The sequence below is a fragment of the Bubalus kerabau genome, chromosome 19 (genome assembly GCF_029407905.1).
Source record: "Bubalus kerabau isolate K-KA32 ecotype Philippines breed swamp buffalo chromosome 19, PCC_UOA_SB_1v2, whole genome shotgun sequence".
Classification (NCBI taxonomy): Eukaryota; Metazoa; Chordata; class Mammalia; order Artiodactyla; family Bovidae; genus Bubalus; species Bubalus kerabau.
The window spans coordinates 8,500,699-8,516,353 of record NC_073642.1 but is presented as its reverse complement, the minus strand read 5'-3'; the positions used below and the strand labels follow the sequence as shown (position 1 = coordinate 8,516,353).

At 47.6% G+C, this 15,655-nt stretch overlaps 1 protein-coding gene and 1 non-coding gene across 3 annotated transcripts in view; one reads left to right on the top strand and one right to left on the bottom strand.

The window, feature by feature from the left end:
• IGF1R (insulin like growth factor 1 receptor) overlaps positions 1-6,903 on the bottom strand; it is a 306,192-nt gene extending 299,289 nt beyond the window's left edge. The window contains exon 1 of one of the 2 annotated variants that reach the window (XM_055556577.1): positions 6,638-6,903. In XM_055556577.1, the coding sequence (XP_055412552.1) occupies positions 6,638-6,758 (121 nt within the window). In that variant the 5' untranslated portion in view covers positions 6,759-6,903. Of the gene's footprint in view, positions 1-983; positions 2,155-6,637 lie in introns of those variants that run through there. The other variant, XM_055556578.1, reaches the window with a different exon arrangement.
• Positions 6,904-9,471: 2,568 nt separating this feature from the next.
• TRNAF-GAA (transfer RNA phenylalanine (anticodon GAA)) lies at positions 9,472-9,543 on the top strand. The gene has a single exon. It is a non-coding gene; the product is annotated as a tRNA-Phe (tRNA).
• Positions 9,544-15,655: the final 6,112 nt, after the last annotated feature.

Genomic DNA, 15,655 nt, shown 5'->3' with positions numbered 1-15,655 from the left:
GGCGGCCGTGTGGCTGCGAGCACGTGTGTGGAAATGCACGTCGGCTCCGACCACACACCCACTCCCGCACACTCGGAGGCCGCCCTACCACCCCTAGCCCCGCCGGGACGAAGAGAGAGTCCACGAGCCGCTAGAAAACGCGGAGAAGGGCCCCCCAAACCCTCTGAACTCGGGGTCCGTACGCGCTGTCCCGAACAGCCCGACTGACGCCGAGCCCCCGACTTCGCCTTTTTCCAGGGGCTGTACAGTGGGGTGCGAAACGTAAGTGGGAACGCTCCCCGCACCCCCAGCCGCACTGAGCAGCCCCGGGAGGCCGGAGGGGGCTGGCGACCTGCCGCAGATCCGGCGAAAGCGACAGGGAACCCAAAGAGCCCAAGGGGCCAAGCGCGGCGAGCGACAGGAGGTCTCGCTGGAATGTCTGGAAACCTGTCCTGGGGCCGCGGGGCCTCCTCACCGGGCACCTCCTCCTGGGCACCTTGCAGCCCCGGGGTCGGCGGGCTGCCGGCTCCCACCCCCGGGCACCGAACCTGTCCCCAGCCGCGAGGGCGCCGCGCGAGCTGTCACCGCCGCCTGCGCGCCGCGTGTCGGGAGGCCCCGCGCGGGCACGCGGTGCGGGCGGCTGGGCGCGAACTTCCCCGCTGGAGCCCCGGGGCCTGGCCCCGCCGCGGGCCGCTGGGTATGGAGAGCAGCCCAGACAGCCGGGCCGCGGAGCAGGGCTCTAGGGACCGCGGAAGGGAGAGCCACCGAGGGCCTTCCCGCGCGGGGATGCGCCGAGCCCGGGGCCACGCGGGCCTCCGAACCAACGACCTGGGCCCCGGGATCCCCCCCGGCTTTGCGGCCGAGCCCCTCCGCGCCCCGCCCCGCGGCCCCAGAGCCCGGGAGCCCGACAGCTGCGACGGTGGCAACTCGGGTTTCGCAAACAGGGCGCAGCCCCTCGGAGGAAAAGTTCCCGCAGTGGCCGCGGGCGGCGGGCACATACTCACTTTCTCCACTCGTGGGCCAGAGCGAGAGCGCGGCGGAGAAAAACAGGAGTCCCCACAGCGAGGTCGGGGACCCTCCTCCGGAGCTAGACTTCATTCCTTTTATTTGGGACCAAATTCCCCTTTCTCAAAAAAAAAAAAGGGGGGGGTGGAGGAGGAAAAGAAAAAGTCTCCGAGTCTTCGTCCCCTCCCCACCTCCAAAAACAAGGGCGAAGGCGACAACACTTCCCGAGGCGGCGCCGGCCGGGGGTCCGCGGGGAGGCGCGGACGGGGCGGGCGGTGGCGGCGGGCGGCCCTCAGCGCCGGCAGCCGCGGCCCAGCGCTCGGCGGAGTCGGGAACCCGGGGCGCGCCGGGGCGGGCTGTCTGCGTCGTCGGCCTCCATTTTCAAACCCAGAGAGGCAGGAGGGAGGAAAAACTGCGAAGAGAAGGGGGCCAAGCCCGGATCCGTCTTGGCGAAGGAAAACAAACCCGACCCCAGACAGAGAGGGAGGCGGCCCGACGCCCGAGCCTCCGCGGCGGGAGGGCGCGACGCAGTTCGCAAGACGGCCCCGGAGCCCGGGTCGCGGGGGAGGCCGGCCGGGGGCAGAAATGCGGAGGAAAAATGAATGAGCCGCTCCCCTCCTCCTCCTCCTGCTGCTCCTCCTCCGCCGGGCTCCGCTCGCCGCCGCCGCCGCCGCGAGCTCCTTCCCAAATCCAGGACACACACAAAGCGGCGGGCCGGCCGCGCTCTGCGCTCCCGCCGCCCGCCCCGCGCCGGCCCCCGCCCGCCGCCGGCACGGCGCGGGGGCTCCGGCTCGCTGAAGGTCAAAGCCGCGGCGCGCCGTGGAGCTCCCCTCGCGCGGGAGGGGCGTGGAGGGCCCGGGGGTCGGCAAGCTCCAGGCACGGGCGCGCCGGGGCCAGGCTCGCCGGTGGCGTCCCTCTCCCTCGCCCGCCTCTCGAGTTCGCCTGGTGCGCTCGCTCCTCCTCGGGTTGTTCCCCCCCCTTTTTTTTTTTTTCCGCTCAGCGGAGTTAATGCTGGTAAACAAGAGCCTCAGCCCCGCCGCGCCGCTGCCGCCGCCGCTGCCACACACTGGGGCCTGGCGCGCGCGTGCGCTCGGGGCCGCGCACACACACTCACACGCGCGCGCGCACTGGAGCGGCCACAGCCGCAGCCCCGGCGCGCGGAGGGCCGGGCCCCGGCCGGCGCGCGCCAAGAGCCGGAGCCCAGGAACACAGGGACGTGCGGAGCGGAGCCCCGGCGCGGGCGGCTAGGCGGCGAGGCACCGCCCCCGCGCCCCGCCCGCGCGCACCGGCTCCCGCGCGCGCGCGCCCCTGCTCTCACCCCCACCGCACTGCGCCGGCCAGCCTGCACGCGCGCGCCCCTCCCGCAAGACTCCAAAAACAATGCCCCCGGCGCCGGGCCCGGCCCGGCCGAGGAGCGGGCTGGGGAGCGGGGGAGGGGCTGGGTCGGGCTGGGAGGGGAGCGCGAGGCCCGAGAGGTTCATTGAAAACAACAACAGCGCGGCTGGAGCGCGCGTTGCCCCGGTTCTTGAAAAGCTTCATTGTGTCTTGCAGCTGTTGCAAAATAAATAAATAAGTGCGTGCATGCGGCATTTTTTCGCAGCCGGCTGGAAAGCTCGAATGTGGCGGGAGGGGCATACCTGGGAGAAAGGAGACGCCCCCCCCCCCCCAACCAGGCTACTAAGCGGGCACTTTGGCTCAAGGCCGGGACGGCCGCGGCGTCGCCCCAGGGGACCCCATAGTCCCGGGACTCGCGGGCAGCCAGGGGGAAGGGCGCGGCTCGGGCCCAGGAGCCCGGGGAGACTGCCGGCGGGGGCCCGGAGCGGGCGTAGGGGGGCCCAGACGGGCCGCCCCGCGCGCCCGGGGCGCGTCCCCGCCGCAGCCGCCAGGGGGCGCGGCGGGCGCGGGGAGGGCCGGCCCGCCGAGTGTCCCCTCCCTCCGGGAGAGGAAATCTGGGGGCCCGGGCCGGGGGCCGGCCGAGCTGGGTTGCGCCGGCCCGACACCGGAGACCCGCGGCGGGTCCGGGGAGCGGCTCGTGGACTCGCTCCTCTGCCGGCCCCACCACGTGGGCGGCTGCGGGCGGCAGCCAGGGCGCGTGCTCGGTGCGGGGGTGCGGGGGCCCCCGGAGGCCAAGGGGGCGTTCCGGGGGGCCCCCGGAGGATGCGCTCGAGGCCTGGGGCCGAAGTCTCCCGGCCGGGCTCTCGGCACGCGGACACGCCGCGCCCGATCGCCGAGCGGCCACTGCGGGAGCCCACCCGCACCTGCTCGCGTCCTTCCGGGCGCGTCTGTCTTCCCTCCTTTGCTCCGTAAAGGACTGGAAACTAGCGCCCGCCCGGTCTCCTCCGTGGTTTTCTTGAAGGTGCCCGAGGAGGGGTTTCCCCAAAGAGAGCCTGCCCGGGGACTGCCATCTAATGAATAAATGCTGCGGAAACCAGGTCCTTAAAGCGGGAAACAGCCCAGCGAGATCTAGAGAGAGGAGTTTGAAATACGTGGACTTTTAAACATAGTGATTGGACCACGTGTCGCCTTTAATGTGGTCCGGCTTCATGACTCAGGCTAATTGATGGCAACAGTAAATAAAAAGAAGATGGCTAATAAGAATTGTGGATGTCGAGATGTAGAAGTGTTTGTCTCATAAATTATCAGGCTGTCTGGTAAGATCGGATCTGTTCTAAATGAAAGTAGGTTTCCTTTTTTACTCTAATTGTAAAAGATTTCGACGTTACATTATGCATTCCATCGTTCGTAAATAATTTTTTAATTAAGAGCTGAAAACAAATCAAAAGCTATTATAATGGAAACCTAGCCCTTTCCCCCCTATATTTATTCCCTACATCATTTGCCTCTTGGAAATTTTTAGCTCAATTCAGTGAGTCAGTTGGATAGAAGGAAATAAATCTTTTCTTACTTAAGTCATTCATATGGGATTGTTTTGTTTAACTGAAATTCAGCTTAATTTTAAAATGTTCCAGTTTTAGATATTCCTGGACATTAACAAAGAAAGAAGGAAATTAGAATCTTTAAAAAGAAATTGAAACTTAGCACTTATCATTTTAAAAGTAGGCACTGCCATATGAATAATTAAAATTTGATCTACTTATATTTTTAAATTTTATTTTAAAATATTTCTCCAGGCAATACCCTACATGAAGTTGGTCTTGATGCTTACAGATCCATTTTGCAATTAAATGTAAAGGAATATCAATAGCATATCTTTATTATATTTAGTATTCAGGATTTTACAATACATCTAAATTAAGACAAAAGTTTAGAGTTGAGTTTTTAAAGGAATGATGCTAATATAAAATCTTTAAATACTACACAATATAGTTTTAGTATTAGAAAATTCATTAATTTGTCCCTGAGAACATAAGAGGTATATGAAATAAAGAGAAATGCATAGTTACTTAAATTGTAGGATTTTTTTTAAAGAAAATGACTTTTCCTCTGTGATTTTTTAAAATGTTGTTTTATCCTAAAGTACTAAGACGTCAATAAGATTAAATCATTTTAGATAGTTAAGTTAGATTTTTTAAGTATATGCCTTAATATTTAGACAAAGAGAATCAAAATTTAGATTCCCTTTCAGCTCTACCTTGATTACACATAGAAGGTGATTTGTATATTCTTCAATTATTACATTCTACATACCAAAGTCAAACTTATTTTTTCAACCTTGGAAATAAAACCACGTAGTAAAACATTAATTGGAGTCTTTACAACTATACTGCCAACGTGTCACACGTTTTGTTTTATGCAGTTTTCCTCAGGTATCCTATAAATTTCCCTTATTTTGGAACTGAAGCTGGTTGCTCATTTTCACTTTATAAAAACTGTTTACTTGAAAAGAGTTATATCTCAAATTACTGGGCTAAATGTACCAGGTTCCCCCCCACCCCCACCCCACCCCCACTCAATGGAATATATATGGAGTGAAAAATATGAGAAACACTGCAAAAGACAGTTGACAGGTAATACACTGTATTGTGATATATTCCCAGGAAGGAATGTCATGCAACAGTAAGTGAATAAACTACAGCCACACGCAACACCAGCAGATCTTTGAAACACAATGTTAGGTAAAGAAATGCAAGTTCTGAAAAGCTGTACACATACTCCCATTTTGACAAAGCTCTTAAAAGCAGGGAAAACAAGAACCACGAGGCAAATTTTAAAGCAAGATATCTAAATACAGACTATAATATTTTTGTTTTGTTTTGCTTTGGTTTTGTCTTAGCAAGGGGATTCATGAGGAGCACAAAACCCAGGATCTTGGTTACTTCCGGGAGAAGTGGAGCAAACCGCTAAGCTCATGCAGTGTTCCTGGAAACACGTTCATCCTCGGATGGGCTGGTACACTTACAGATTTCCATTTTTTAATTATGCTTATAACTAACACATATGTTACACATATTTCTGTATGTATAAAATATTAAAGAAAATAAGAAAAAAATTATGGGAGAGATTCATGAAAGATCATCCCAGGTGTCCAGTAGGATTCTTCCAGATTCCAAGCTGTTTGTATAAACAAATCAGAAGCATTAAAGAATCACTAAAATTGTATAGTTAATCAAGGTCTTATTCTTAAGGATATATTTCAAAGAATAACTACCCATATCCTATCAATGAAATTCAAGACAAAAACAAATCATGAAACAAAAAATGTCAGAGAATTGACTTCTTAAGTAATCAGGTTCATTAATTGAGTGCATTATGTAAACTGTCTGGCAGTTTCCTGTGAGGTTAAATAAATACCTAACTCGTGATCCAGCAATTCTACCCCTAGCTATTTAACCAAAAGAAATGAAAATATATCCACAAAGAGACCTAAATGGGAACGTTGATAGTTGCTTTGCTCCTAATAGCAAAAAACTGGAAACGACCCAAATGTACCTCAAAAGGGAAAAGGACAAACAAATTGCGATCTATCCATTCAACGCAATACTGGATACTAATAAAAAAGAAAGAACTATTAATGCATACAAAAGCATAGATGAGCCTCAAAAGCATGGTAGCGTATGCATTCATCAAAACAAGTCAAACTGTACACTTAAGATAGATGCACTTCGTTGTGTGCAATTGTATCTAAATTTTAAGTTTTAAAGAGTCCATTATGTAATTTAGAAATTTTGCAGCTGTTCTAAAAAAGCTTAGCACAATGCTTTCCGTTTTTGCTATTATGTGAGTTAGTAGAGCACATCTCCAACCTCCATGCCCACAGCTGTCTCTGCAAATAAATACACTTTCAGAGATACATCTGCCCAAGGTCCCCTACAAAGGGCTTGAGCTGAAGAAGCCACCAAGGGGTCTCCACAAAGCAACCCAGGGGCAGGAAAGAGATAAGGGATCTCCAGCTGTTCCCAGTGCCTGCACAGCCACAGAGATGTGAGTCCCAGTCTCCCTGAGATCTGTTTACACTCAACTTGAGAAGATTTCCTATTTTAGATGCTCAGGGACACCAGCTCACGGGGCCTTCAGTGCTGCATTCCTCCATAATACTTGAAATGCAAGGTGGAGGTTTCAGAAAACATTTGCACAGGGACAGAGGGACATCTTTGAGACACCTTCCAGAATCGCATTCTGGTGAAACATTAGTAAGGGGAGTTCCTGGAAAACCCAGGCCTGAGCCAGGAGGGACAGGCACCCTTGTGCTCACCATGGATCCAAGGTGGAGGCTGGAAGACTTCTCTCGCTGCCCAGCTTTCCACAAGCTGGCACTGGCCTGAGGGTGTGGAGGTGTTCAACTCCCGATCATCATCTGTGGGAAAGCAAGCCATACCCGGAGCCCTGTTCTGGCTCCATATTTCTTCACTTGTCTATTTCACTTGATCTCTGAGATGGGTCTGCTGTCTTGACTCCTTCACTTTCAATCTTAAGGATCCTTGGCTGGCAGAGAGCACAAAAGATGCTTCTTCATCTTTGAAATGCATCTTAGAAGTACCTGAAAAGTGGAGTTAAATCAAAATTTCTCTTCACTCTGATTAAAGCCACCAGCCCTGAGATGTTCTGTCAGCAACATGCCCCGCCCCACTCTGCAAAGCAGTGTGACTCCGAGGGTCGCTGTAGCTCTGTTTTCTCCTCCAAGAGATGATCATATTGGAGTAGACCTTCCTGCTTCTAAAAATACCATGATTTCTTTCTTTGGCTTCTAGTTGAGAGTGGTACCTTGGTATCCCATAGTATAGTTCCTACCTTTAGTTTCTTTGTCAAATAATTAATAATCTATAAATCAATGCACAGGCAACAGAAGCCAGACTCAAGGAATAATTGTCTCCTAACGTATTTTATTAATCTAGATTTTTCACATATTGGAGTTTCTTAGAGCAGAACACATTTTTTTCACCAGTTCTAAATTCCCATATATATTCCAAGAATACAAATATGGAAAGACGAGCAAAAATATCACCATAGCAGCAGCTGGGGCAAGTGGTCACAGGAGACCCGCAGAAGGAATAATCCCCTTGTTGATCATTGAGAATGTTCCTGAAAAATATTCTCTTCTGGATATTAAGTTCTGGTGAAGCCTTATTTTATAGAATATATTTGTACATTTTTTCAGTGAAAAAATAATTTGAGAGGCACCAGTGTGTTAGGCTCCTTAATAGAACCAAACTCTGTTGCTGGCCTCGTGGACCCGCTGCAAATAAGTGAGACCTTAAAGTTATGTAGCTCTCTGCGGCTCCACAGTGTGCAGACCACATCTGGAGAATCGGCATGTTTATGTCTGTCTGTGGAGGACCACGGATCCACAAGAGAACGCCGTACTGGCGAAGGGCAAGAATGGCAAAGGATTGCTTCCTGTATCCCATGAGGGGTCATTTAGACATACAGACATTAAGTTTCATGTGACGTCTGTTTTCATACGCTTGGAAAATGATTCCTAGGCTTGACCCAGGTAATTCCAATGGGCAGAGCTAGCCCAACGGGAAGGAAAGGAGGTATTAGTTATTTTTAAGAATGTTTCTTCTTTTCCAATAGTAACAAATAACTACCATTATCTTGCAGGCTCTGCTTGCAGCACTGCCTTGTGTGGGAAAGAGCTCAGCATAAGAAGGAGGCAGAGGCTGGATCCACATATACTGGGCAAACTGGATCCACACCTAGTGGCAAACTGTCCAAAGAAGCACTGGATTAACAGAGGCCGGCATGGTAACATCTGAGGTCCCTTCCAATGCCAAGATCACTAGATATTTGGCTTCTACTTCTGGGCTTGGATAATTGTGTATTATGGCCACTGAAGGGGCCTCCCTTTGCTTTAAATGAACAGTGAACAGCTTCAAAGTTGAAGATGTATTGGGCTTTCCTGGTGGCTCAGATGGTAAAGAATCAGCCTGCAATGCAGGAGACCCGGGTTCAATCTCTGGATTGGGAAGAGACCTTGGAGAAGGGAATGGGGCTACCCACTCCAGTATTCTTGCCTGGAGAATTCCATGAACAGAGGAACCTGACAGGCTACGGTCCATGGGGTCACAAAGAGTCGGACGTAACTGAACGACTAACAGTTTCACTTTCTTTCTTTCAAAGTTGAAGAGGTATTAGTTTAATAGGATATTGTATGTATTTTTTATTATAGAAACCCTAATGAAATAGCTCCTGAAAGAGGTCCAAAACTGAGTTCCAACAGGTCAGAAAGTCAAGTTAGGAGGTCAGGGATTGCTTTGAAACTAATCATATTAAGGGGATGGTTGAGGCAAGTGGGACTCAGGTGGAGGTTAAGATAAGCAGTGTACTGGTGTGTCCAACAGTGGGCTATGTCGGAATAGGGAGTGGGAGCCCTGATTTTTAGAACTTTCTAATCTTCCTTGATTAGAAAATCAAGGAAATTCCACTACGGCTAATTTAAGCAACCAATGTGAGATCACTGAGCACAGAATTCTGAAGAGATGGACAGCTGGCTTTTGTGAGACCCTGTGAGCCTGCTGCAGTCCTCGCTGGATTAAGATACCCAAGAATCTTGCATTACCTTTGTAGCAAATTAAATATGTATTCGGTAAGGGATTTTTAAGCAACTCAGTACAAAAAAAAAAAAAAAAAGCAATAGCTATAAACAGGCAATTCACAGAAGAAACCAGAACAGCCAATAAGCAGGAAAATATACTCAGCAATCTGGTTGGCAAAATTAAGAATTGGACTGTACCAGCTTTTCACAGGGATGACCGGCAGAATTGAATTCTTGTACCTAACCTACAACCCAACAATGTTACTCATTCAGAGTATATCCTAAAACCTTTTGACATATGCACTGGAAGACACATGTAAGAGTATTCACAGAAACATTATTTTCAACAGTAAAAAAAATTCCCTAATTGTCCCTCAGGGGAAGGATGAAAAATGGCGTGTTATTTTTACAATAAGATACTATACAGAGGTCAAGATGAGTGAACTAGATATAAGTAGTCATGATCAACATAGATAAATTTAACAACTAATGTTGTATGAAGGAGCAATTTGCAAAAGTTAAATAACCACATGCTACTGTTTATGAGGGCTTCCCTGGTGGCTCAGATGGTAAAGAGTCTGCCTGAAATGCAGGAGACCTAGGTTCGATCCCTGGTTTGGGAAGATCCCCTGGAGGAGGGTATGGCAACCACTCCAGTGTTCTTGCCTGGAGAATCCCCATGGACAGAGGAGCCTGAACTGAAGTGACTTAGCCATGCATGCATGCACTATTTATGTAACTATTAATACAAAAACAACAGCATATCTTGTTCATGGAAATATACATATATAACCCAAGCATAATATATGCATGGAAATGGTTCTTGGAAAGACAAATGGGGCAAAATGCTAGAATCTGTTAAACTAGCTGATGAGTACCTGTGTCTATTCAATTACTTTCTGAACTTTTCTTTACAGTTGAATCACTTCATAATTTTCATTTTCCTTTTCTTAAATACACTTTTAATTTTAAAACAGTTTAAATTTAGAGAATTTTGGCAAGGAGAACAGACGGTTCCTGTATACCCCAATCTCAATTACTTCTGTTATTAACATCTTAGTATTGTACATTTGTCACAAGCAATGAACCAACACCAATATACCATTATTAACTAAAGCTCATACTTTATTTGAATATTCTCCAGTTCTCTGGTGATTTCTGTTTCCTGCTGCAGGATCCCATCTAGGGCCCCATGCCACATTTAGGGGTTATGTCTTATTGGACTTCTCTTGACTGTGAGAGCTTGTCAGGCTTTCCGTGTTTCTGAGGACCTTGACATCTTTGAAAAGTACAGGTCAGATGTGTTGTAGAATGTCCCTCGATTGGAATTTGTCTGGTGTTTTTCTCATGATCCGACTGGGATAATGTGTTTCAAGGAGGAAAGCCACGAAGCAAGTGCCGTCTTGTCGCGTCATATCAAGGACACAAACAGGCATCCTGACATCGCTGTTGATGCTAGTCTTGATTACCTGGTTGATGGATAATTTATCAATTTTCTCCACTGTTACTCTTTCACTCCCCCTCTTTCTATACTGTCCTTTTTGGAAAAAGTCACTATGCTTAAGGAGTGGGAAGTTAGGCTCCCTCTTCTTCATGGTGGAGTTTCTTCATAAATTATTTAGAGTTCTTCTGCATGGGAAATTAGTTTATTCTCCTCATTTATTTCTTTCTTTAGCCATTATTTGTATCAGTATGAACTCATGTATATTTATTTCATATTTGGGGTTATAATTCATTTCAACTTTATTTTGCTTTGCCCAGTTTGTTCCAGCTTTGGCTATTGGGAGTTCTTCAGTTGGCTTTAGGGTCCCTTTGACATGTCTTCATCATTGCATTTTGTTTGTTCTCAGAGGTTTTTGGTTTGTTTTTTTTTTCAGCTCCTCCTTATTTCCTGCCACTTCGAGATACTTCAGATCTTCTCTATCTCCTCCCCAGACCTAGAAGCAATCATTTCTCCAAGAGGTCTGGTTCCTTCTATTGGAGAATTCTATCAGAAACCAAAATCTAGGCACTGGGTGTGCGTGTTGCTACTGGCGAGTCATTGCTTCCAGGCCCCCTCAGTTGACAGAACAAGGAAATACATGTGTGTGTACCAACTTGGGTATTCACATGGACTGGGTCTAGATTAAACCAAGCAAGAACTAATAGTAAAGTCTCATACTGAATCGCCAGATCGAGTCCATTAGCCCATGGGTCACTCTGACCTCTTCCCCTGCCCCAGCAGTGACACACCGGGCTCTCACCATCTGCCATCCATCTATTCACTGTTCCATTTATAATTTATTTTTTAAATGAAAGCTATAGGGAAATGTTGCAGCTTATTACAACATCCAGACCAAAGGTACAGATTAGTTACAGAGCAGACATCTGAAGGACAAGATGTTGTGTGCCATGATACATTCAGGGCACAAACTTTCTGTTGGTACCTTGTACCTTTCCAGGGGGCCATCTTGGAAACATGGGCAAAATGTCCTTTCAAAACGAGTCCCACTTGGGAAGGATGAAAACGACCAAAGCACACCTGGAGAGATTCTTGATGATGAGGCAAGGGTGGGTGCTAACGAGAAAAGCAAGATTGAAAACATTCATTTCAACTGCAGTTCTTACCTCCTTTGGAATAATGGATTCCTTTGAGACTCGGAAGGGCTATGGACCCTCAACCCAGGAAGACATTCGCGTAGCTCAAGCAGCGTGAAAAACTGCCCCATAGTGGGGAAACCTCACCTTTGAGCCCCTGTGTGCACGTCATACTTGTGGGTACGATATAAACGTCAAGTTCATTTGCTTGTTCTTCAGTAGGGAGGAGTGAGCAAGTGAGCTCATGTGGAAGCTGCATTGTTTGAGCCTGGCTATTTTCAGGATGGGCCAAGCTCTTGCCTTCCAGCTGCAGGCCTGGGATCTGTGACATTTATAGCAAATTCCCATTTACAGCAAGTGGCAAATGACACCGATTTTCTGTGGAAATAAACATTTTTTTCATTTTAAAATAAATCTGTTTTATTTTTAATAAAATCACTTCGAAAAAACATATGAAGTGATATTTGGGACATTAGGGAACTAAAGCTTTGGAAACAAGTACAAAGAGATGGTACCTTGAGTCTAATGAAAAATGTACATGCTTTGGAACCAGAAGGGTTTGCGTTCAAACCCCCTCTTTGCAAATTTGCCAGCTGTGGGATCTTGGCTGTAGGTGAAACTTGTCCTGTCTGTATAAAATTTGGCATGTCCACCAGTGTTCCTCCAAGTATATTTTCTATACCACCCCCATGAGAATCAGCTGGAGTTCTTGTAAAATGGAAATTTCCAGGCTGCCACCCAAGAACTTTTATCATCAGATAGAATCCCAGGGGGCAAAATGTAGAAATCTGCATTTTAATAAGGGCTCCCAATGATTTGTATGATGTTCTGAAAGCTGTGGAGGGGATGAAATAAGCTGAAATAGGAAAAGCACTTGGCACACAGGAGCAGGAAGGACACTGTTGTTCTGAACTGCCGACTCTCTGAACATCACCTCCCAAGGGACCCCAAAGGCCTTGCTTAGGATCATCATGGACAGCTGTGCAGGTTGTACACCACACGAGTCTAGCACTTGGCACCCTGGAATTGTGTGGTACATAAACTGTATGTTCATGCATGACCTTCTTCTCAGAAGCTCAGCTGATCTAGACCCTTTTATTTCTGGTTTTGAGCTTGTTTCTCTCAGCCTTCCGTATAACACTTAGCTTTACAGCTGCCTTTTGATGAATTCCTTCACTGATCAGGGGGCCTAGAATTGGATTTTGCTCTGTACAATCAAGAAACTTGACAGGGCGAGTGACCGGTGGCTGCTCCGTTCCCTTCTCCCAGGCATTTCTCGCTTGTGTTCCTGGGGTTTGTGGGGTGCCGTAGAGTCGCTTTGTGGCTGAGAAGCTCAGTCTGTCAAGATATGACCAGTTCTCTATCCAAGCTCTGCTTTCTGCTTCAAGCTGTTTTATGGGTTGGATTTTGGCTCAGCAGTTCATTTGGAAAGAAGAATTCCACTACTTTAAAAAAAAGTTTAAAAATCACTGCCTGTTACAAGATACCCCCAAAGAAACGGTACCATGTGGCTGGCAATGAGGTGGAGAGTGGGGGTGGGTGGGGGCAGCCTCGAGTCCATGGGTGGAGGCGGAGGCCAAGCCGGGGGTCCATAGGGCTCCCTAGATGCGAAGTAGCCAAGGTCCACGTGGCAGAAGTAAAAACTGTTCCTAGGGAGCATCCATTACCAGAGGAGGAAATCTTTGAGACCCCCAAAGGCCACCCTGCCCTGCCCATGGGAAAATTGATCAAGTCCAAAGACCACAGCCAAGAAAGGGCTCCAGAGTCATCACTGAAGGCCCAAGGGAGAAGGGCAAAGGGCAGTTTCCCTTGTTCTGGGGACACCAGCCTATGGGGGTGAGAGTGAAGGAGACGAGAAGGGTCTGGACATTTTCCGCAGGAACCAGAGCTCCCCTCTGCCCCTCCTGGATCTGCAGCACCTGGAGCTCAGAAATGTTTCCTCCAGCTCCAAAGTTTGACATTTGCAACAGAGACATTAAATTTTTCTTAAACATTTCCTCTTGGTTCATGACTGTGACAGTAGAAAAAAATGTATGCAACAGAAAAAAAAAGAGATGGTATGTTGACTATTGTTATAAATGTTATCCTGTTCACCTGCTTATCATGCATCTGCTGCCACTGGACCGCTGCTTGCTTCTTGCTTTTCAGTGGGTCACCGATCGGGGAGTGGGGGGTGTTCATTCCACTTTTGTAGCTCTGCACCAGGCTTTTCTCTTGATTTACTGATTTATTCTCTTTTTTTTTATCCAATTCCCATCCCCCTCCATAGCCGTTTTTCTTACCATAAAGGTAGGCAGCAAATGTTACATTTCGTATACATTTGAAAAGCTAGAGTATAGTGAAAGACACATATAACATCACAGCAGTGGCTGGGGCACTTAATAAAAGTTATGGACATTCTCCCCGGAAAAATTTACCTCTATTCAATAATACAATTTTGCAGTTTCTGGGGTTCAAGGACTCCTAAGGCACTATGTGAACACTCTTTGAACTGCAAGTCCATTACCCCTGTGATATAAGAAAATTGTGAGAATTAGGAAAGCATTTGAAATGCAGACTCCTAAATGGACTGCATCTTTTATTCTTTTCAAAGCCATAAAAATAAGTTTTACTGGGATAACAAATTGCAATGAAACAAATCTTACATCAAAGAATAGATAGTGACCATTTGTAATTAGTGTAACATAACATTGCTTTCATAGTAGTAGCTTCCTCTAGAAGAGGAGACAGGGAACTTACCTTGCAGAGTGCTTACTCGGGGCGGCTTTGCACGTGATGTACCATCTCCTTTTCCTTTGCTGACAGATGGTCACTACCACAGCGACTTTGACAGATGGGGAAACTACAGCGTAAGGAGAGGGTAGGAGGGTTCCCCAAGTGGTAATGTTCCAGTGTTAAAAGTTCTGCCTTAACCGGACACAGAGAACCTTTACCACTTACACTACTTAAAAATGAATTTATTTAGCAAAGGATCATTAACATTTTTCTGTGGATGAATTTGAATTCAACCTCATTACAGTAACATTTTTAAATAGTAGAATGAGGGTTTCCTGTGCCATTTCTGATTACACCATTAGGTTCCTTTGTCTCCTGTCCTTGGGTTTTCATTTGGAAAGGAGTTAAAAAACAGAAACAAAACATCTTTCATCTCCCCCTCTCCCCCGCAAAAACATGTATTTCTACAGTAGGTCATACCTTTAAAGGAAAGCTTCGCCCTTGAGCACTGCTCAGTCCACCAAGCCTTGCATGTCTCAGGAACAAGTCGCCCTGTGTCCCGGAGATGGGGTAGGTTGTTCATCTCCGCACCCTCAGACCCCTCTTACCAACCGCACTCATTGCAAAGGATTTGCGGGCAGCGTTGGGTCACTCCTTCCATCGGTGTTACTCGAGGCTATGTGTGCACATGTGAGGCACTCAGTAAAATGTCTGCTCAGCTGAGCTAAATTCCTACTTTCTTCAGTTGGGGAAATTTTTAATGCAGGAGAGAAAAGGAGAAAAATTTTGAAAAGACACATTACCCATGAGCCAGGATTTGCAGCCAATGATAACATTTTCTCATTTTTTGCCTGAGAATCTTAATTTTGCTTAAAATAAATAAAACTGACAAAGAGCTTTCATTCTCTTCCTGCCTACTGCAGAGAAAGTGGTGATTATTATTTTGGAATGTATCTTTCCAATCTATACTTTTGTACTTTTACTACTGAGTAATCCTTAATATTATTTTACATGATTTAAAACATTTTACTTTTTCTGCTTTTTAAATGTAAACAGTTTGCTTTTTTCAATGTAATATATGTGTTCAAGATCTATTTACATTGGCACATGCATGTTTGTGTCTATGTGTGTGTGCTCTTTGTGACCCGTGGACTATATAGCCCACCAGGCTCCTCTGTCCACAGAATTTTCCACGCAAGAATACAGGAGCAGATTATTTCCTATTCTAGGGCATCTTCATGACTCAGGGATCGGACCCACGTCTCTTGCATCTCCTGCTTTGGCAGGCAGATTCTTTGACCACTGCACCACCCGGAAAGCCCACGTTGGCACACGTAGATCTAGTTGATTTGTCTTAGTTATTATGTAACATCCCACGATTTGTATACACCACGTTTTCCTTACTTGTTCCCAAGTGAAAGCATTCAGGGGCCCCCTGCCCTG